Source organism: Alosa pseudoharengus, unplaced genomic scaffold (genome assembly GCF_046254945.1).
Source record: "Alosa pseudoharengus isolate Yale_2024_CS ecotype anadromous, Long Island Sound unplaced genomic scaffold, YU_APseudo_1.1 YU_APseudo_1.1_scf_9, whole genome shotgun sequence".
NCBI lineage: Eukaryota > Metazoa > Chordata > Actinopteri > Clupeiformes > Clupeidae > Alosa > Alosa pseudoharengus.
Genome location: NW_027468881.1, coordinates 6,657,029 through 6,680,141, shown reverse-complemented (window position 1 = coordinate 6,680,141; position 23,113 = coordinate 6,657,029). Strand labels below are relative to the sequence as shown.

At 43.7% G+C, this 23,113-nt stretch overlaps 1 protein-coding gene across 1 annotated transcript in view; it reads left to right on the top strand.

Moving 5' to 3' along the window:
• Window positions 1-18,399, top strand: part of cacnb3a (calcium channel, voltage-dependent, beta 3a) — a 38,059-nt gene extending 19,660 nt beyond the window's left edge. Inside the window, exons 3-14 of the mRNA XM_076277209.1 lie at window positions 4,779-4,898; window positions 5,361-5,483; window positions 8,066-8,184; window positions 8,670-8,752; window positions 9,042-9,061; window positions 9,489-9,569; window positions 9,861-9,919; window positions 10,122-10,222; window positions 10,818-10,969; window positions 11,600-11,695; window positions 13,052-13,222; window positions 16,011-18,399. Coding sequence (XP_076133324.1) covers window positions 4,779-4,898; window positions 5,361-5,483; window positions 8,066-8,184; window positions 8,670-8,752; window positions 9,042-9,061; window positions 9,489-9,569; window positions 9,861-9,919; window positions 10,122-10,222; window positions 10,818-10,969; window positions 11,600-11,695; window positions 13,052-13,222; window positions 16,011-16,421 — 1,536 coding nt within the window. The 3' untranslated portion in view covers window positions 16,422-18,399. The remainder of the gene's footprint in view (window positions 1-4,778; window positions 4,899-5,360; window positions 5,484-8,065; window positions 8,185-8,669; window positions 8,753-9,041; window positions 9,062-9,488; window positions 9,570-9,860; window positions 9,920-10,121; window positions 10,223-10,817; window positions 10,970-11,599; window positions 11,696-13,051; window positions 13,223-16,010) is intronic.
• The last annotated feature ends 4,714 nt before the right edge of the window (window positions 18,400-23,113 follow it).

The window sequence follows — 23,113 nt, the reverse complement described above, 5'->3', positions numbered from 1 at the left end:
CCTGAACGTTTTAGAATGGCTGCAGAGTTTGTGCCAACAGCACCAGCATATCCACATCTATCTGAACTAAATGAACAGCGCGTACAACAGACATCTCTGAGGTATTTTTAAACCATAAACAAACACAAAAAAACAACTGTCAACCGTCAACAACAACAACAGGCGCAGCCAGAGCCTGAAGATAAACGATGGGCCTATTATATGGAAGGCAGCATCGATGACGCAGAGAATGCTTTTTGACGCAGATATCAAAGTGTGTGTGTACGAGTGTGTGTGTGTGTGTGTGTGTGTGTGTGTGTGTGTGTGTGTTTGCATGTGTGTGTGTATGTTTGTGTGTGAGGATGTGTATGTGTGTGTGTGAGGAGGGGTGTGTGCGTGTGTGTGTGTGTGAGTGTGAGGAGGGGTGTGTGTGTGTGTGTGTGAGGAGGGGTGTGTGGCCTGTGATGATGCAGAGCTGGGCGGGATGAAAATGCTGAGTCAGGGAAAAATGGGAACACGTTCAGAGCCAGAGAGAGTTAAATATGCTAATATCGGCACTTTCTCACCACAGCCTTTCTTCTGTCTTCTGCTGCTGTTAATAATAGATTAAGTGTGTGTACTTGTGTGTGTGTATGTGTGTGTGTGTGTGTGTGTGTGTGTGTGTGTGTGTGTGTGTGTGTATACATTAGCCCTCTCTCATCTCTGTGGCAACAGGCAACACCTCTGTATTGTATTTGCGCGAGAGAGACAGAGAAAGAGAAATGAACAGAGGAACCAAATCAGGATAGTGCAAGTGAGGTATTATATAGTTATCTGTTTGGATTTAGTTGTAGGTGGCCTTATGACTTCAGGATAGGTGATAGATTTGGTGATGTTCTCACAGAAATGGATTTTGCGATGTTCTCACAGAAATAGATTTGATGATGTTCTCACAGATAACAAGAGGTTAAAGTGGATAGCATGTGACTACTACTTACATCATGTTGCATGGTCTTGGTTCACAATTGTGAGTGTGTGTGTGTGTGTGTGTGTGTGTGTGTGTATGTGTGTGTGCGTGTGTGTGTGTGTGTGTGTGTGTGTGCGCGCGCATGCATGCATGTGGTATACATACCTTAAATGCAAATCATCAGTTTACATAGTATGGGTATGAGTATGTTTCAATATGTGTGTGTGTGTATTTAGTACTCTTTAGCCCTCTCTCTCTGTCTCTTGCTATTTGTGTGTATGTGCGTCTGTGTTTGTGTGTATCTTTCTCTCTGTCTTTGTTTGTTTGTTTGTACAATGGTTCAATAAAACGGGTTTTAAAAGTCAAAAAGTCTCTCTCTCTCTGTCTCTCTTTCTCTCGCTCTCTCTTTGTTTGTCTCGATTTGTCTGTGTGTGTGTGTGTGTGTGTGTGTGTGTGTGTGTGTGTGTGTGTGTGTGTGTGTGTGCGCGTTTGTGTGTGTGTATGTGTGTGTATGTGTGTGTGTATGTATCTGTGTGTGTGTGTGTGTGTGTGTGTGTGTGTGAGCGGTCTGAAGGTAGCTTTGGGTTATTCTTAGAGCTGGTGGTGTGAGTGGAGGCTGCAGGGCTGTGGGTGGATGCGGTAGGAGGACGGAGAGGTGTTTAGCGTCAGAGCCTGGGGATAGAGACAGAGTGAGCCCCACACAAGCCAGTGGGGAGAAACAGGGCGAGCTCCTCTCTCAAACCAGCTCATGTAGGAGCGTTGTCTTGTTGGTCGAGCCTTGTTTCTCTCCACTTTGATCTCTGTCTCTGTGTCTCTCTCTTTCTGAACTCAAAGGTTCTCTTTCCTTCCTTCTTTTTTCATTCTTTACATTGATCTTTTTTGTTGTTTCTATCCTGCTATCTCATGCGCATCAGATGCATGAACACCTTGTTTCTCTCCCATTTTTTTCTGTGCTTGCTCTAACAGTATCAATATCAACACACACACACACACACACACACACACACACACAGACCCTGTCCTCCCCACCCCTTTCTTTTCTCTCTCTCTCTCTCTCTCCCTCTCTCCCTCTCCCTCTCTCTCTCTCTCTCCCTCTCTCTCTCTCTTTCTCTCTTTCTCCCTCTCCCTCTCTCTCTCTCCCTCCCCCTCTCTCTCTGCTCTCTGTTCTGCGTTGCATTGTGAGGAGTGCGCTGATGGTAGTCTTGTAATGTTCTCAGCGTTGCTCCGTGCTGCTACTGAGAGGACGGGAGCGGAGGGGAGGGGAGGGGGAGGGCTTGGGCAGGTATGGGGCTTTGGCTGCTCACTTCTCTCAGACCGACGCACACCACCGCCATTGCCGTTGCCGTGAACACCGCCTCACCACAAACACCTTCACCAAACCAGGGCAGCTCTGGGGCTTGAAGAGGGCAGAGCAGTTGTGTGCAAGGCGGATCGGCGACTGCCATTTCTGTCCCCTGATTGCATCTCGCTCATGTGAGCGCTCCCTATCCCTCCATCTCGCTCCCTCTGAGAGTGGAGGCTGGAGGGAGAGGGGGAGACAGAGGACCGGGGAGTGCTGGACTAACACCTCAGAGGGAAGGTAGGGCGCAGTGGAGACGTGTGCACAGTATGTTTGTCTCTCTGTGTGTGTGTGTGTGTGTGTGTGTGTGTGTGTGTTGTCTGTGTTTGTGAGTGAGTGTGTCTGTGCTAGTATGTGTGTGGGATTTATATTTAGAAAGAGAGGGTAAAACAGTACAGCTGACTGGGCATGGGAGATATACTAGAGTGCATGAATGAAAGCACGTCTGTGGCACGATTCATCAGTCTAACGGCACTGTGTGGCTCCTGGTACGTTTTCCCTTGTGAGTGTTATGTCTCTAGGTGTCATGGTTATTGCTATGGTTACTATTTAGGCTGTAGTCATGGTTATTGTTTAGGTTTGGTTATTGTTGCGGCTGTAGTCATGGTTATTGTTTAGGCTGGTTCCATGGTTATTGCTATGGTTATTGTTTTGGATAGTTCCAGAGCCTTATAGATAGATAGATAGATAGTGTAGTGTCGTGGTTATTGTATCGGCTGGCAGAGGGGTGTAACAGCAGTGAGTCACATGAGTGCGGCACCTCCGCTGGACCACTCTGCTCCACTCCACTCCACTCAGCACGGGGCCGTCAGACAAGAGCAGGAGCTCGGACTTCATCAAATCAGGGGAGGAAGGAGTGTGTGTGTGTGTGTGTGTTGAGCTGGGTGGATGGTGCTCAATCATCTTTGAATCTGTGAATGAGAGTCTAGCTGCCCATAGAGCCATAACAGTCATTATCTGTCTACAGTCAAAATCTATTTTGTTGATGTTGTTGACCACAAAAGTATTTGGATTTTTGTTTTCCCAAAATGTCTCTCTCCTGTTCTTTTTATTCTCAACCCTGCTCAAGGGGGGAAAAGATTTTGTAATCAGTTCTGTCTGTCCATCCGTCTGTATGTGTGTGTCCGCTTACGTAAAAAGTGCCGGTCCTATGAACCTCAATTTTTATACATTTCATTCCTCCTGCACGACCATCTGGATCCGAATCAGAATGCAGATGCTGAAATGTACTGTCCCTTTGGTTAGTATTGCGTGACGGGCGAGGGTCTGCACTCACCCGACTGCTCTTGTTTTTACTTTACTCTTGCTCTCCCGCATAGCGTAAGGAGCTAGCGTTGTCTGGCAGCGAGTGCAGTGAGCACCGCATGGATTTGACTTAAACATGAGGCTGCCTGAAGTGTGCCTCTCAGAGCTGGAGTGAGCTGAGATCTAAACATGGCAACAGATGTGTCATGAATTGATGACCTGTTTTTTAATACGCTTTTTATGAAAAGTGAAATAACCTACTTGAGCTACTTACATAAAAAAAATAGTTCAGTTACTGAAAATGATCCAGCTGGTCATGCTACTGTATACAGTGTGATGATACAAGTGTATTGGTTTGGTGAAGTTCTTGATTTTAATCTTATACATTTAGTTCTTGATTATAATCCTATACATTTAGTTCTTGATTATAATCCATTTAGTTCTTGATTATAATCCTATACATTTAGTTAAATCCTATCCTCACATTTATCTAGCTATCTGTCCACTCTGTCTACTCCAAAAATACATTTTAATGTTTGTACACTGTCCTGGGTTTATAACAGGGAAACAAACATGAAGTGGTTTGGACCCAGCAATACCCTGGTCCAGCCAATCAATAACAAGGGAAGCTTGTGCTTCAGCTTTGCTATAGCAGCACAGGGGAGCGATGTATTTGATTGTCGAGTTGAAATATCAGCAATCTTTCTCCAGCCTGGAGGAGTAACGTTACACCTTTACTAGGCACCTGTGTTTTATGGCCCGTGTACAATACTTGGGCAAGGTTCACTTCAGCTGCCTCAGCTACATTTGCCACCAGGATCAGCTTAAATTCACAGCGTCAGGAAAAAATAGTCCTTACAGCTCCATGGTGTGTGTGTGTGTGTGTGTGTGTGTGTGTGTGTGTTTTTTAGCCTGAAGTTAAAAGTGCATGATGCTTTACTGAGCAGAGCAAGGCCAAGTGATAGATTTCTAAAAACGATAGTGTTGAGGCTCACAGTATCTCTTTTAGTGCAGCGTGTTGTCTTTTAACACACATAAAACCATCAGCCTGCGGGAAAAGGCTGTTATTTAGTGGCTTGAGATGAACCTCATTTTTCTTTTTCTTCTCTTGATGTCCTGTTTGCCTTAGCTGTGCTGCTCTCTCTCTCTCTCTCTCTCTCTCTCTCTCTCTCTCTCTCTCTCTCTCTCTCTCTCTCTTTCTCTGTTGTTTCTTTTCTTTTCTTCTCACCGCTCCTCATTATCATGGCGTCTCCCGTCCTCTCTCACCAGGGTTCAGCCGATTCGTACACGAGCAGACCTTCTGATTCCGACCTGTCAGCGGAGGAGGATCGCGAGGCGTATCGGCGTGAAGCCGAGCGCCAGGCCCAGCTGCAGCTCGAAAGGGCAAAGGTCAGCAGGCTCTTCGCCATGACAACCAGGATGGGATCTTAATGTCACTCTAACACAGATATGTCATGTTGAACTGATATAGCAGCTAAATTGTCCCTATAGCATGATACCCTTGGTTTGGATTGAGTGTGATGCCAAGTGGTGTCATGCTAGCTGGTCAAACATGATGTTAACTGGTATAGCATGGTTATGATGTCATCTGGTATAGCATGGTAGGGCTTGATGCTAGTAAGAAACTTTGGTATTGCCATAGCCTAATACTATGTTGTAGCACATGATGCTGAATTAATAATCAATGTGAATGCCAGTAGGATCATTACTACATCATCATAGGCTACTAACTGATAAGGGTAGATGCGCACTGATTAAAAACATTTGTCAACAGCTTGAACATCACCCAAACTGGCATTACCCAAACTGTTTAATTATTAAGTGACATGTATTCTCTGACTTGTGCTTCAGACCAAACCTGTAGCGTTTGCCGTAAAAACAAACGTGAGCTACTGTGGGGCTCTGGATGAAGACTGTCCTGTTCAGGGTGCCGCAATCAACTTTGAAGCCAAAGACTTTCTTCACATCAAGGAGGTGATCTAACTGTCTATCTATTAGGGATGCACGATATATCGGCGGCCGATATATTATTAGCCGATAAGTGAAAAAATTTAAATATTATTATCAGTCCGATAACAGAATTCTGGCTGAGAATTTGCGCCTATATTTTTTAAAGTCCTAATTTAGGCCTACGTAAGGTCCGTCTGGCTACACTGAGCTAGCCTACTTGAGCTTGGTTGGCTATACTTTTTCCTCAATATAATGTCAGCGGTGAATGTATTTCACCACTCTAACAAAATCTGTGGATATGCGTTCATTTGGGAATCTGTGCATCTCAAAATCCTCTCGTGAATGATCCGCCATTTAACCTTAACAGAGCGGAGCTCAGCCCTATCTAGAGCCGTCTTTTGCTGGTGTGTTTGCACTTTACCGCGCTGGTCGGGGAAACAAATAAACAAACTCGTTAGTGGGACGAGTACATAAGTAGCAGCTAGGCCTAGTTCTAAGTTGTGTTTAAGTATTATATTTGCATTACTTAAGCTTGGGTTTTGTATTATTACCTAGAAATATGCTAACCATTCGTGCTTCAGTTCCAGACAGGTCATCATAATAAGTTATTAAAACCTTCGGGGCTAACGCCTTTCATTTCTGCTGCAGCAGGTTGTGCGCAACAGAGTAGACGGACATAAGATAAAGTCTGAGGAGTTGCAGCTTTATTCAGTTACCCGCATTTGAAACTAAACCTAAGTTTCCCTCACAAACTCTGATTTGGTCGCTATACTGTAGCTTATTCCAAGCTGAGCCGTTTATCAGCGTTTAGTCCTAAATGAAAACTATTCAAACTATCTAGCCACTCACTCGCAATTCACTGACGTCAGGTTCACTTAAAGGAGACACATACTGTAGGGCCAGTGTTGCCAACTATTTAAAATGGAAAGTAGCTAAAGCCAGCTCCAAAAGTCGCTAAATGTCGCTAGATGATGTCACATACTAATTTGCATATCAATTACGTCACCACGTCGTGGACCCCCCCCCCCCCCAAAAAAAAAATAAAAAAAAAAAAACGGCGATGGCCCTTTAACTCCCTTTTACACCTGTTTGCTTTTGTCCTACTCAAATAATCAACTTTAAATATATTTCATTTACTATACTTATATTAATTGAGACACTTTACACTTCTGTACACTATCTCGTCATAGCCTACACCAGAATGAGCATCAAGTGGCTGAAAAGCAGTCCAACCTATTCCCAACTGCTCCATCTGCTTTGCACTGCTTGAAGTCTGATTATAACTTCACCATAGGCTACACACAATTTAACCTTACTGGCTATATTTTGGATATATTTAGGCTTAATGTCACTAGGACAGACCAACAGATTTTTTTCCCCTCAGCCGACAGTCTGTCCTGCATTGACAACATTGAGGCTACAGCCTAAACGAATGCTATATTTTCCTAACCTGTATGTTCAATTTTGAACTGCTTGTGAATTAAGTTGTAGCCTAGGCTACTTTCTTTTGTTCAGTGGTTGTTGAACGATGCTGGCAGCGTGTCCTTGTTTGCCTGTCATCATGTCATTGCTCTCGTCTCGTTGATTCTGGTTGTAATCTCACATAGATATATATACTGACTGGTAATCTCACCCGAGGTTGCGGCCATAGAGTTGCGGCACCTTCCAATAACGTTGTCTGAGCTGTTAGATCAAAAGAATATTTACTTCCGTGTAATAACATGGGCTGATACTACAGGCCAGTCATTAGGCCTACTTTTATAATCATAACAACGCTTCGGGCGAACTCGATGTAATTCACAAATGAAACAGGCATGAGACTTTCACACAGCACGAACTCACTGCTCACACAGAAGAGTAAAAAGGGACGTTACATGCCATCACATCAGAGTCTCCAAAAGTCTCCAAGAACGCCAGAAAAAGTAGCTAGATTTGTCGCTAGTCGCTTTTTACAAAAAAAGTCACTTGGGGGGTCTGAAATCTCGCTAAATATGGCGACAAAGTCGCTAAGTTGGCAACACTGTGTAGGGCTAGGCTACTGTTATGTTGTTGACTGCTGTACTATTGAGGACTATTATGAGTTCTATCCGTCATTTGGTGGTAGGTAAAATTACTGCAATAAAATTATGCTTATTAAATGCTTTCCCCAAATCACTTTTCACAAATTTTTTCGGTATCGGCCACAACAAACCAATAAATATCGGTTATCGCTATCGGCCCTAAAATTCCATATCGGTGCATCTCTACTATCTATCTATTGATCTATATATCTATCTATCTATCTATCTATGTACCGATATATCTGTCTGTCTGTCTGCGTATTTTGAAAATCCGGAATCAAACAATCCCCATGACGGCTATGACAGCATTTTTTTTGCACCAAATCATATTATTTTTAGATTAATTGGTGCAAACAAATAAGATAGGCCTTGTTAATTATAATATATGTATGTATGAATACTATGAAATCATGTATCACCAAAGATCACAGAGATCAGTCAGCAGCATAGTAGTGTATAAGTGGGTGTCCATGCTGTTTTGAACTGTGTTGTGAGTGCAGAGTTGTGGAGTGAGTGTGACAGTGTCTGTTGTGTGGTGTGCTGCAGAAGTACAACAATGACTGGTGGATCGGGCGTCTCGTGAAGGAGGGGGCAGATATCAGCTTCATCCCCAGCCCTCTCCGACTGGAAGCCATGAGGCTCAAGCAAGAGCAGAAACAGCAGAGGTGAGAGTCTGGAAACACACAGACAGACACACACACACACACACACACACACACAGAGACACTTGTGTTAACAGAATATACACATCCTGCATATAAAGATATACAAGCCCTCTATGACACACAAAAACTCATGCTCACAGAATATACAAACATATACAAGCTTGAAGACATTCTCCTTAGACAGAAAGAGCACAAAAAGGTGAGTGATGCTTTGCTAAGCCATAGCGAGTTGAAGAAGAAAAAAACACAGGTTGCATCATCATTGCATCATAACTTGATTCAATATGCAACCTAAAATGTCTCCAGACATCTTGTCAAGACATTTATATATTGGTGCACTCATCCATAGCAACTTAAGGTACTGCTACTTTTCCTCAGTAGCGCATGTCTCCTAGAAGAGCAGCAGAAACCGATATAACAGTAGTGGTAGTAAGAGTGACCCCACTGGCCACCTCACTCATTGGTGTCATTTTGTCATCCTGCAGGAAAGGTGGGGGGAACTCCTCCTCCAGTCTGGGTGACATGGTGACTGGTGGCTGGAGATCCACGCCGCCGTCTGCAGGTGAGAGTGAGTATGACAGGGAGAGAAAAAGCCACACATCCGATTCACGGCTGCAGCCTCCGTCCCCGTCCTGGAAGCCTTTGAGAGCTTTTGGTGCATGGTGTACACGTTCCTCTCTCAACTTTTTCCTTTATTTTCTCATTCTGAGGCATGCATATTCAACAGAAAGCATTATTAGTCACCAAAGATTCTAGAATAGTTTGGCAGCTGCAAGAGCTATTCATCGATCAAATTCCTTAATGGTCAACCATCTGAGAGAGTTGATACTAATTTGTGTTCTCTTGTTTTCAAAAAGCCAAACAGAAGCAAAAGCAAGTAAGTTTTTTTCCATGTAGCAATGCCTTTCTGCATGCAGGAATGGAGTGGTCTGTGTTTTATTAGCCTTTACGTTACCTCAAAGCGATAAAACAGAACTCCTCTGCTCTTCCTCATATCCTATCTTTTTTTACTCTGCCCATCTCGATGTGTTATTTTTTCTTATTTTTCTTTTTCTTTGTATCCATCTGTCTATCTATATCTTTTTTTCTGTATCATCTATATATCTGTTTTGATCCTTTTTTGTCTCTATCATCTATATATGTATCTATCACCTATCTATCCTTCTTCACTCGATCTATCTATCTATCTATCTATCTATTTATCTATCTATCCTTTCTTCACTCTATCTATCTATCTATCTATCTATCTATCTATCTATCTATTTATCTATCTATCTATCTCTCTCTATCTATCCAATGGATAGGCTGAGCACATTCCTCCATATGATGTGGTTCCCTCCATGAGGCCTGTGGTTCTGGTGGGGCCCTCACTGAAGGGCTATGAGGTCAGTGACTCTTTCTCTCTCATAAACACACACACACACACACACACACACATACACACGAGAGAGAGAGAGAGAGAGAGAGAGAGAGAGAGAGAGAGTCTGCAAGCCAGGGCCATTAACCTAAATACTCTGACAAAGAAAAATGTAAAGGTCTGGTTCCCAACACCTTATAAGGCATACTGCTCACACATTGCAAGACTATAGATATGCTTCTAGATGTATAGATCTCATTTTTTAAGTTTAAGCAGGCTTTAATTCCATGTCCAAGTATGTGGTCTCTGTTTCTCATAGGTTACAGACATGATGCAGAAAGCTCTGTTTGACTTCCTGAAACATCGGTTTGATGGAAGGTGAGATGAGATGGGCCTTTGAGGGCTTCTGTTCAACTGCTTTGAGATGAATCTGCTCTGTTTATGTTGTCCCTTTGATTTATCATTTGTAGCTCTGGCTGTGCTTTGGAGCAGTGAAGTGATATTGCTCAGTGTTCCTGCAATAGAACTGCTAAGTGTTTTCTGGCCTGTGTGTGTGTGTGTGTGTGTGTGTGTTCTCCAGAATCTCCATCACGCGAGTCACAGCGGATCTTTCTCTGGCCAAGAGATCTGTGCTAAACAAGAGGCCCATCATGGAGCGCTCAAACACACGCTCCAGCTTGGGTGAGTGTGCTCATTAACACACATACACAGACAAAACACACAGTCAGATCTAAAAATATAATCGTGCGGGCACACACACACACACACACACACACACACACACACAGAGCTAAACAAATCTGACCTCTGGCCTAGTTATCTTCACTTTTACAGTTTTTTAGCAGCTTTCACACAAGATATTGTGCATGTCACATCACTTCTGAAACCTGTCACTCAAACAGTCATTCAGTCAAGATGTGTGCTATACGATGCTCATGCTATATGAATGCTATATGAATAGTGCTACATGAATGTAGTTCACTGGAATCATATACTCCCAGCACTCATAGTAGCACAATGGTCTAGGAACATTATTTACACGGTGTAGCCACCTATACAGTACATTGGCTATAGTTTGAGCACCTCAATTTCTGTGTATAGTCTAAATACAGTATGCACAGTATAAAAAATGAGTTTCAAATCATACCAATCTACTCAGTGTTTAGTTACAGCTTGGTGCAGTCCAGTGAGCTGTACTTTCAGTTTGTGCATCTTAAATATTTATTAATGGGGGACATCTATCTCTCTGCTCACTCTATTCGGTTTGTGCCTGAAGCTGAGGTACAGAGTGAGATTGAGCGGATATTTGAGCTGGCCAAAACCCTCCAGCTGGTCGTTCTGGACGCGGACACCATCAACCATCCGGCCCAACTTGCCAAAACCTCCCTGGCGCCAATCATTGTGTATGTCAAAGTCTCCTCTCCAAAGGTAGGCTACAAATCCCCGCACCCGTTTGCCCACTGCTGGTGCTGTGCCATCGTTGAGATGTGTCAGCAGTCCAAAACAAGAGCATGACTGCTCCCCCACAACATTCTCTTCTCTTCTCTTCTCTTCTCTTCTCTTCTCTTCTCTTCTCTTCTCTTCTCTTCTCTTCTCTTCTCTTGTCTACTCTTCTCTTCTCTTTTCTTCTCTTTTCTTCTCTTCTCTTTTCTTCTCTTCTCTTTTCTTCTCTTCTCTTCTCTTCTCTTCTCTTCTCTTCTCTTCTCTTCTTTTCTTTTCTTCTTTTCTCTTCTCTTTTCTTCTCTTTTCTTCTCTTCTCTTTTCTTCTCTTCTCTTTTCTTCTCTTCTCTTCTCTTCTCTTCTCTTCTCTTGTCTACTCTTCTCTTCTCTTCTCTTTTTTCTTCTTTTCTCCTCTCTTCTTTTCTCTTTTTTATATCCTTTCTTCCCTCCTTTTCTGCTTTTCTTCCTCTGCCCTCCTTTCTCATCTCATTATTTTTCTCTCTCTCTCTGTTCTTATCACACTCCCTCCCTTGTTATCTTTCCACCTCACCTCTTTCTCTCTCTCTCTCTCTCTCTCTCTCTCTCTCTCCCTCTCTCTCTCCTCCATGCCCCCTGTAGGTCCTTCAGAGGCTGATTAAGTCCCGTGGGAAGTCCCAGAGCAAACACCTGAATGTCCAGATGATGGCTGGTGATAAGTTGGCCCAATGTCCTCCTGTGAGTTTAGCAGCCAGCCTATCTCTCTTCTCCTTCTCAACACTGACCCTTACAAACTCCAGTAAACCCCAGCAAACTTTTTTTTTTTTACCAGAACTACTTCATAGGTGTACCGTTATTCAGAATTAATAGCCACCCTACCAGCCAATCAGAAAAGAGTATGTTCTTCTCTCTGGGTGATAAACTCCAATAAAACATTATCAGAATTCTGAAAACATTATCAGAATTCCTAGAAATTCTTTTGATTTAGAATGTTTAGAGGAAATGAAGGACCGTTCACAGCAGCAACGATAACTTTAATGGCAAAAACAACAGTTTTAAGTATCACTATATAGCTAATATGAATCACAACATCCACACCACATACTATAGACAATGTGTGGATGCTCATATCGTTATAGTTACAGTTGTCTTTATAGTTATCGTTACTGGAATAGACAGGCCCCAACGGCTATTTTCTTCACATGGATGTGCTGGGCACACTGATCCAAGTGTTTTGGTGTTTGTTGGGGCAGTGTGAACTGGCCTTTTAAAAACAACCAACACGCAGAGCCCAGGGCTGAGGGAGGGTGCATGTGTGGAGTCTGGCTTCTGTGCCTGTGAAACTGTGCATGAAATCATCACAGAGATTAGTTTAGAGAGATGGTAAGAAAGCATAACAGTTTGATCACATTTGGGAAAAAGAAGATGTCTGAAAAAATATGGATTATCTATGACAAAGACAAAAAATATATAAAACAGACAAAATCAGACAAAAGGTTGTTTTTATACACAAAAATGCATTGCTTTGTGAGAGTATTTGTGAGCGAGCAACATCAACAATGAGGAGTATGTTATTGTTTTGTTTTGTGTGTGTGTGCGTGTGTGTGCCTGTATGTGTGTGTGTGTGTGTGTGTGTGTGAAAAAAAATCATCAGGTTTAGACTGCATGTTTATGTGGTATAAGAACGCAGGAAACCCAGGCTGATCTAAAAGCTCAAGGATAAGCTGCAGTAGCCAGCAAAGAAGAAATTAATTAACATTTTACTGCTTCACTAACTGCAGACAAATCAATATGTGTGTGTGTGTGTGTGTGTGTCTGTGTGTTTTTGGTAATAGCAACATGTGGAAGTTATGAATCTAGTGCTGGAGACGGCTTCCCGTGGAAGTCCCGTTCTGATGTCCGCCATGTCGCATGCTTCTCCATGTAGCCATCCTCCAACCAGCCGCCCCTGCCCCCATCTCCTCTCTCCCCCCGATCCCCATCCTCAAGATATTTCAGAGAATATCTTCTAACTCCATCCCCTTCACGCCACCTCCTCCACCCTCTCTCCCCCTCCCCTCTCCTCCCCCCCTCCCCTCCTCCTCCTCCCGGTAGGAGAGCTTCGACGTCATCCTGGACGAGAACCAGCTGGAGGACGCCTGCGAGCACCTGGCTGAGTACCTAGAGGTCTACTGGCGCGCCACTCATCTGCCCGGGACCGCCTCCCTCAACCCGCTATTGGATCAAAACCTGATGACCCCGCCCTCGGCTATCTCTAGCCTTCAGGTGAGATATTATGGAATAGCTGAAAGCATGAGGAGATGTTATTGAGGAAGGCACCACTGAGCCCATAGAATTAGACAGTGTTGAACTGTTGTAAGCAACATTTTTATATTGCCACAGCTCCCTACTTTGTTAGGGGACTGCAGTGACATTTATTGCCATGGACTCTTTATTTTCTATCTATCTATCTATCTATCTATCTATCTATCTATCTATCTATCTATCTATCTATCTATCTATCTATCTATCCATCCATCCATCCATCCATCCATCCTCAGCACCATGATCAGTGAATTAAATTCTTATTCTGGGTCTGACAAGGAACGTGTCGTTGTTGGTAATAGGACGTCCTTTCTGCTGTTTCTGATTTACAGTAATGACTGAGTCTATTCTAGTTTAGTAGAGCTAGTTGCAGGAGTGGCCTAGTTAGGAACAGGTGCACCAGTGTCCCCATTGATCAAGTGAGCCTGAGTCAAGGAGAAAAACAAGAGACCCGGGAGAGAGGCTTGTGTTCCCCTAAAAATAAATATCGTCTCCCGAGGCTCCTAAGATTTAGGGCCACTGAGGTCTCTGGAAGGTACAAGCAGAAGAGCAATACAGACAGTAGACTCTCTACATACAGACAGCAACATAATGCCCCCCCCCCCATTATTTAAGGCTGGAGATCTTTCCATGACACTGCATGGAAATAAAGAAATGTACAAACAACTAGCTCATAGATATTTGACCAAGATGTTGGTCTTAACATAATTACCTCCTTTTATCTCTCGTATGAAAATTGAAAGAGAAGAAGTAGTTATTATTGTATTTGAAATGCCAATATTTATAGAAAAAATCAAGTATATGCTTGGAGCAGGTAGATACACACAGAAAAAGAGCTGAAATGAGCTTCCTCTCATCTCTAATTAGCCATTTTTACCACACCTGCTTGTCTTTTAGGAGAAGTATTTTGTGTCCCTTGTTTTGTCATGTACTGTATCTAAAACCCAACTTTCCCTGCTGTTTCATTTGTGAAGATGGTACTGTGCTGTGTGCTTGTGTGTATGTATGTGTGTATCTTGTGTCCCCTTTACCACCCCTTTTCCCTCTCTTTTATCCTCTCCCTCCCTCCCTCCCTCCCTCCTCTCCTCGCCCCCAGTACATCCGCTCTCTGACTTGTTCCGTGTTTATAGCACCATCTAGTGTTGGCGTCTTGTAACTGTGTCTCTCTCTCGCTCAGCTTTGTCTCACTCATTGCTTGCGTTGCGTCTTTGCAGTTCTCTGAAACACAGGAATTAATTGAATGATCGCTTACCAAAACGGGGTGAGTAAGAGGGACTGTGCAGTTTGCATCCCCCCCCCCCTTCACCCCCACCTTCAGCGCTTCCTAACCTTAACCTCCTCACACACACACACACACACACACACACACACACACACACACACACACACACACACACACATACACAAACACTCATACGTAAAACTAGATGGAACAAGATGGAATAAGATCAATTGCCTTGCAGCTTAATTCCTTCTAACTCCATCAAGTGATGAAACCCCACCTATAATGGGCTCTGGCACTGGCACATCACGCATTCCCAGAATCCTCTCTGCCTCCAACTATGGAACCAGCACTAAAGTGCACCCCCACCCCCCACCCCACCCCCGCCCCCTCCCCTCATGCCACCTGGCCTGACCTGACCTGGGCTGACTGCATCACGTCTACGCCCAGGTGGTGCCCTGTACCAGCACCAGGTCTTCGGAGCCAGCATGAGAGAAAATTCACAAAGCAGACATCATATATGTACATATATATACATATGTGTGATATATGTATATATAGCAGAGATTGTATATAGTCTATTTTCAAAGAAGTCTTAGTATACATTGTTTAAAAATTGGTTAGCAGCAAGTAGTAGTTAACGTGTGGAACAGGAGATTTTTGTGCTTTGTGAATGTGATACCTTTCTAATTTCCCCTTGAATGCAACACCCTCATTGAGGTCTCTGGAAAGCACAAAGCTGATAAAAAGAGAACGCATGGAGTATGGTGATTTATCGTCTTTTGCTCCAGAGGAAAATGAGCCCTTTCTTTTCTTTTCTTTATACACATTTATATTCAACAAATGTACATAGTAGGTAGTCCATGACCTGCTAACAGATCATGTGGACCCTCTGCCCTCTAACGTCAAACTAACCACCATGTTAAATGTTCTACTGTCATTTGTGACATTTTTTGTGTCATTTGTCTCTGGATTTGTCTTCTGACACCTAGAGTCCTGACTTGCAGTGGCACAGACATTTTTCTTTGGAGTGAAAAAGCACCAGTTGAGCGAGTTGCCCTGGATTCTGAAGAGTTCTTATTTTGGTTGCCCCTTTTCTCTCCTCCTCTCTTCTCTTCCTCTTTTGTGTCTTGTCCTCCTTGCCCTTTTCTGTCCTCCTCACTATCCTCTTCTTCCTCCTCTTCCCCTCTTCCTTCTTCCTCTTGCTTCTCTCTCCATCTTTGTCCCCCTCTTTCTACTCCCATCCTCTTGGCTCTTCATCTCTCCCTCCACCGTCTCCTCTTTTCTTCTCCTTTCACCTCTTCTCTCCTCCTGTGCTTTCCTCCTCTCTCCTTTCCATCTGTGTCTCTCTCTCTCTTTTCTCTTTGCTCCTCCTCTTTTCTCCTCTCTCCATCTCTTCTCTGCACTCTCCTCTCTCCCCTCCTCCTTTAATATCTTCTCATCTTTTCTCATACCCTGTCCTCTTTTCTTCTTATCTCATCTTTCCTCCTTTCTTCTGCTCAACCCCCCCCCCCCCCCCCCTTCCAGAACCAGAACCAGCAGCTGCTGCCGGCGGGGGGTGCCGGGGGGGCGGACGAGGAGGACCAGGGGGAGCAGGACAGCCTCATGCCCTCCGACGAGGCCAGTGACTCCTTGTCCCGCGGTCGGAGAGAAAGGGGCTCCCGCTGCCTGCACCCCCAGGAATGTGAGGAGGAAGAAGAGGAGGAGGAGGAGGAAGAGGAGGAGGAGGAAGAGGAGGAAGAGGAGTATGAGCCCCCCCGCCACTCCCACACGTACCGGGACATGTATCCGCCGCAACGCAGTCACCCCGGGGCCGTGCACAGCGCCAACGGGCACGAGTCGCAGGACAGACTGCTGCAGAGAGGAGAGAGCCAGGAGGGAGCCAACCAGCGCCACCACCGCCAGCGGGCACGGCCCTGGCCCAGGGACAACTACTGAGACAGCAGACCAAGGAGAGGAGAAGGGGACGAGGGGGGGAGATGGGTGCGACAGACCGGTGTGTTTGTGTGTGAATGTGTTTGTGTGAATGTGCTTGTGTGTGTGTGTGTGTGTGTGTGTGTGTGTGTGTGTGTGTGTGTAGGTGTGTGTGTAGGTGTGTGAGTGTGTGTATGCTAGAGAAAATGAGAGAGAGAGGGAGAGCTTCCCAGCATGCACACCATCTGCAGCCTGCAAGCTCCGGTCACCTTTGGCCTGCCTGGAACAGGCGGCCACTCTCTCTGTCTCTCTCTCTCTCTGTCTCTGTGAGTCTCTCGGCTGTGCTGGCACTCAGGTGCAGCACCGACACTGCCTGTGAGAGAAGGAGGAGCCCGCATTTGTTGCTTGTTATTTGTGGCTTTTGAATCAGTACAAAAGTGGGCAACAGGTCGATAACATGCACTACTACTTCCACTATAGCCCAGATCCAACACTTCCATCACAGCACGTTTGCAATCCTCACTCGGTTACATTGGAAATATGTTGACTTAGGCCTGATTTATGCTCCCTTTCCGTGTGAAAAAAAATAGATGAATCTGTTTCAAACGCTTGCTCCATTTCATCCGTATCATTTTCAAGCTTTTGGAAAATGTGCAAAAACAGATTAAATGAACGTTGCGTGTGGACTGAAGGCTTCTGTATCCATATCTGTACTTAACGTTGAGCATAAATGAGGCTTTACAGTAACTGGTAGCTGAATGAGCCAAATCAGTGTGTGAGTGTGTAAGCGAAGAGAAAAGAAGCACTTTTTTCCCAGATGCATGGGGGGAGCACAGGTAGATGTGTAGCACTATATATCTTTGTCTCAGTTCTGGACTAAAGGAGTTTAGGTCAGTAAAATAAAATGTGTTACTGGACAAAAATTGATTCTGTTGTTAGAACACCAGTCTAAAACCTCGGAGGAGTCCTATTTTGGGTGTGTGTACACAATGTACAGCCTGCTCCTATACAGCCGACACAGAGAGTATTGTGGACCAGCCGATTGTCTAAACACAGAGCACCCTCCAGTCGTTCCCAAAATGTAGCATGATATTCTTGGTGTCCTGGTAAGGACTTGAGGCACGTTGGCAAGTAATATTTCCCTTTGTTTGTCAGGGGAAAAGGGTTTTTAGTGCAGGGTGGCTGGGGGAGTTTAATGTAGCTGAACGTCACGGGGCTAACAGGTTGATTTGTAGTTGTTGCAGTGCCGTCCGCTGGCGGGAGGGATGGACGCATGGATGTTTGCACTTTGTCCTTTTTCCTCCAGGATTGTTACAGAAAGGCTGAGGCCTGTCCTGTCTTTCGTTTTTTGCATCCGTCACTGTCTCGTCTTCTCTCTCTCCTCCCGTGTGGGGTTGCGTGTCACGCTCATTTGCATTGCTTATCTATGATGAATGACACCACATAGAGTCTTATGTAGGTCACTGTTGTCTCAGGCTCAGAACGCGCTCTATCACTTGACAAGGATGCGCATGCAAAACAAAATGGAGCCCGTTCAGTCACCACAGCTGCACACAGGGCTTGGTTGTGAGTGTGTCTATGTCGTTCAGGTCAGCGCTCTCTGAAGTAGCCGGTGGAGTCTACTCCCTTTGCCCCCAATGACTTGGTTCCCATCTTAGCAGGAAGTGTGTCTTCCTGAGGTTGTTCTTGATGGGGTTCCTGTATGACAAGCAAGAGTTGGGTGCACAGGCATTAGAGACCAGACCATAGTTGACTTGTGAGATTAGTTAGTGGCTGATATGGAGAATGCTTACATCTTTTGAGGATTTACAGTGAAAATGAGCAGATCGTCGAGGTAGAATAGCAACACTTGTAGTCGCCATTGACAGTGAGCTTCCTTCCTGGACTCCTCCCCTCATTCTCTCATGGAGATGCTGCATTGTGGGACTGCTCATCATGAGGATGAGGTCCCTGCGGATCAGGGGTCAAAGTTCAGTAAAAAGCATTTTTTTTCTATTACAGTAGCTAAGATTCATGGCTGCCCGATATCCAAATTCACACACGTTGATAGGGCTGCTTGTTTTGTGACTGTACCATGCATTTAAACAAACAGGTTCTCCTTTAAAAAGGTAAGCAGATGATCTAGTATCACAGCATACTGTTCACACAAGCAAATGCCTATAGCTTCCTCAGGCTTAGGGCGATCCAGTGTAGGGCAAATCGTTTACTTGGCCTTAAAACCCCCTCCCAAGATATTTTTCTGTATCTTTCCATTGCATGTGTAACATATTTGATTATTTAGAAATATATTTGCACAATAAGATGGGAACAGGAACTTAAAAGAAAAAAAAAAATTAGGGTAGAACTGGCTACTTTTTACCTACCAAGGGACAGTAGAGATGCATCCAAAATATTGTGTAAATATTGAATGGTCACCTGATAATGATAAATATAACTATTTAGTCCTTTGTTTCACTTTTTTGTCCGTATGCAATTGTACCTTGTTTTTTTGTTTTGTTTTGTTTTTTGAGGAAAATATTGCTATGTTTACACAGCCAGGATTGTTTATACAGTACCTGAGGTCATACTTTTACGAGGATCTAACAAAAGCCCTCAGATCAGAGGAAGCTGGGATGTTGAATGTTCTATGGGTAGACACATAAAGCCCCAGTACACTAAAACAAGCCCTCAGATCAGAGGACACTGGGATGTTGGGATGTTGAATGTTCTATGGGTAGACACATAAAGCCCCAGTACACTACCACAAGTATCACTATGTACTTGCCACTTCATCTATCCAGTGGACCTGGGTTAGGGTAAACCAATGACCATACAAAACAATGGACAGTCAAAAATGAAGCCATTCAGAAGGAACTAAAAAAATATGGTGAATTCTGGGCGGACCTGGCCGATTTACGGTTTACTACGCATGCTCTGGGTCAAAAAAGCACTGGCCACGTAGACACGCTCCAGTTTGACCAATAAGGCCAACCAATTCTGGCCTCTTTTCTTCAGGACGTGAATGCATGACGCCATGCTGTCCAGGTTATCTACAGTCATTGTGGTGAATAGGCAGAGACAGGGTCCACTCCGGTCAGGCCTCTCAGATCAGGCTTAGCATGACCCACATATGAGGTGAAAGGTGAAAGGTCAAAGCCCCTCCCCCGTCTTGGTCACATCTCCTCTCCAAACAGACACCTAGATGACTAGGTTTGCCTCCATACACACATGCACGCATGCAAACACCATCTGCTTCTGCTCATTGATCATTAATCAAGCCCCCCCAAACACACAAAGACACACACACACACACACACACACACACATTATCACTTAACGTATGCTTCTTACTCCATACATATCTACATGCTCAGTACAGAATTGTACTCTTGCATGCCTTAAAGGTTGTATCAGCGATAGCGGGGATACGTCACTTCTGTTGATGTTCAAACAAAACAGAGCTAGCTAGCTCGCTACTCCCTCCCCTCCCTCCCGTACAACTCTCCTAAAACTCTCCTAAACGCGCATCTCGTCGGTTATTGGTTGAAACACTTTATTTTGGCTTTAAGTGGGTTGCCAATCCTTGTTGGTAGCAATTGTTTTTGTGTACAGATCTCGGAGCCTAGGCCAAGCCTAGGCCGAGCCTAGGCAGAGACGCGTTTTTTTGACGGCCTGCTTATGGGGCAGACAGATAGTGGTTCATTAGGAAAGATTAGATGAATGTGATCATTTATGTTTGGGCCTTTTTTGGGCCTGAAATCGCTGATACAACGTTTAACACCTCCAGTCTCCATTCCCTTTTGTTTTCCATATGTTTGGGTGTATTTCAAATGATTGTCCTCCTTGACCATGTTTGAAGTTTGTGTATAATGCTGTTGACTGTGAAACACACACATCTACCTAAAACATGCACACTACACATTCCCAACATGCACCACAGACAACCAAGGGGAGTCTGTTTCTTTCATTTCATGCCTTTGTTAATTTAACATATAACGAGTTGTTTTTGTTTTCAAAGCTTGCTTAGTTATTTTACTCTTCTCTTCACTCTCCTGTCTGTTCATCTACTGGTCTTTACAGTAATGTGTAGCAATCCCTCTAAAACCATTGCTTTTCTCAGGGTAGTAGGACTTCAAATTGAGATAACTGAAAAGCAGACTGGAAGAAGATGACCACTAATGTAGTTGATCTGTATTCCTTGACCATGTTATTCAGAGGCAGATTGAATCAACAAATCTGGTCTGTATTCTCACATGCACAGACACACTCAGAAGCATGTAAATGAACAGACAGACCTCTAGTGGCCATTTTTGGTTCTACACCCTCATCCATCCATGTGGTGTTTTGAATTACAAGTCCTTTTTTTCCATTTCTCTCTGCCTCAGGCAATTCAACAGGATTAATGAAGTTGTATTTAGAGAAGCAGTGACCCACAGAATGTTCCACTCATGAGACAAATCTTCTCAGTGAGCCAATCTGCTGAAGTCCCAGCTTCCACCTGTGGGGGAAAAAAACGAAACACTGATCTGTTCGAGATCAGCTGCTTGCATGTTTACAACATTAGCCAGTGCACTAATCTTACAATTGCAAACTCAGCATCAGGATTTGGCCAACACCTAACAGCCTTTAAACACACTTTAACTAACTGAATGGATCTCTCTCTAAACTGGACCAGTAACCTGCACCTTTACCAGTTCTTCGAGCACTATCTTCCACAACAATCCTCAACTCAGTTAAGATCTCTGTTATGTGTGTACTGAGGCTGTATGGTCTATCCCACTGTCTCACTGATCTCGTTATCTATTGTTCTGTCATTTTTTTTGGAGAAAAAAAAGCGCAGCATGACTGAAAAAAAAATAGAGAAAAAAAATCTATGCAAGTGTTGCATGAGATCTGATTGTTTATTTCTAGTTCTGCAGTACTTAAGTAATGCATCGATTCTTCTTCTTCCTCCTCTTCTTGTTATTTAAGTAGTATTATATTATATAGGACATTTCACTCATCAATCTAGTTTTATACAGTACTGACCATTAGGGGATTAAAGGAGTGCACTGAATTGTGTAGGGCTGCTTGATTTGACAATACACCGAGTTTGTAAAAAGAGAGAGAGATAGCAAAATAGAGATAGCAAGGGAGATAAAAAAAAAATGTCAAAAAAACAAAGCCCAATGTAGCCAGAGGGGACAGGTTATCTCATCTGAAAAGGGGGAATGTGTCCAGGGGGGGCAGTTGGGAAACCCTCATGTCAGAATTTGATTGTGAGGCCAACCTCAGGCATTGTGTGAGGACACCGAGTGCCCTTTCCCTATCAACCTGAAAACCAACGGTGGGTCTCTCCTCGCATAGAACATTGATGTTTTGGAAGATTTAATTTTTATGTTTGTTTTATTTTGTTTTCTTTCTTCTGTGAACTCAGAAGGCAATTTGCATGTCCTCGTACATTATAAGCTAGTTCTTCCCATGTTTCGGCAGAATGTTTTTTCAAGCGGACCAATATAATAATTTAAAATATAAATTAACTACAACAAAACATCAAGGGTTATTTTGGGTATGAGAAGCACAATTTTTACAACCTTTATGATTTAGTGACTTCCTTTTGTCTTCTATTCTGTATGCAATACGAACATTGAAATATAACGCCTTAGAACATCAAGACTTCCTCCATTGTGTAGGTAGAAAAGAAAAGATATTGCACTATTTTTTTTTTTAATGTCTGCTTTCAATGCAATAAGTGCACTGATTATAGCCCCCGACTTCACAGGACTCCCATGGTCTCTATATGCGTGATGCCTCACGCCCTGCCCTGACTTTCTGAGAAGAGTTTAAAGAAAAAATGTAAAGAAAAAAAAATCAATAAACATAAAAAACTTTGAAATGTCATAAAAAGATTTCCTGCCTGATGCTGTATAGAATGCTTTCTATTTCAATAAAAAAAGGAAGAAAATGCTATCAGTTATAATAAACATAACATTTTATGTACTTTTAACCATCCTGTGCTGTTGTTTTATCTGGGTGTCTGGGTATTTTGTGGCAATAAATAACTAAAGTAGAACAAAACAAGTCACTTTTGCTACTCTGCTGGGTTCTGTTGTCAACAGCTAAACATTTCCACTTCTAAATCTGTAAAACTTGTAAAGCCAGGACAGTATTGCCTGTTAATGATGTTCTATAGCACATTGGAAAGACAGTGGAGTAAGCAAGAACCTCTTAAAGGTGCCGTAGGCAGGACTGCGAAGATCCAGGACTTAGCCGATGTTCAAAAAAAAATTGAACATCGACAACTTCTCAGTCCCTCTTCACAAAACGGTCTCCCCCGAGAGAGCTGTGCATGGTAGAACGTGTGCACCTGAACTCTCATGAGCTTTCTTTTGCTGTCTATATGCACTTAGACTTGAACATAGGGTCAGTTTCAGCAAATATGGCAGAAAGTTAGTTTTATAAGGCTTTCCTACTGCACCTTTAAATCACATACAGAAGCTGTGTTTACCATGCAGTCTCATTACTTGGATAATAGGACACGACATCCATTTCAGGTTTGGTGGCCAGTTTCTCAGATCTTCAATGTTTTGACTCCAGTAAAAGACATCTTGGTTGGGCTCGTGTTTATGGGTGTACCAGTAACAATTTAACAGTACATACAGTCTGGTGGAGTTCCAGAGGTCGTGTTCACAAGCACGCATCATTTCCTGTCCAGGCGAAGCAGGTCTGAGCTCAGTGATAGATACTACTACTATCTC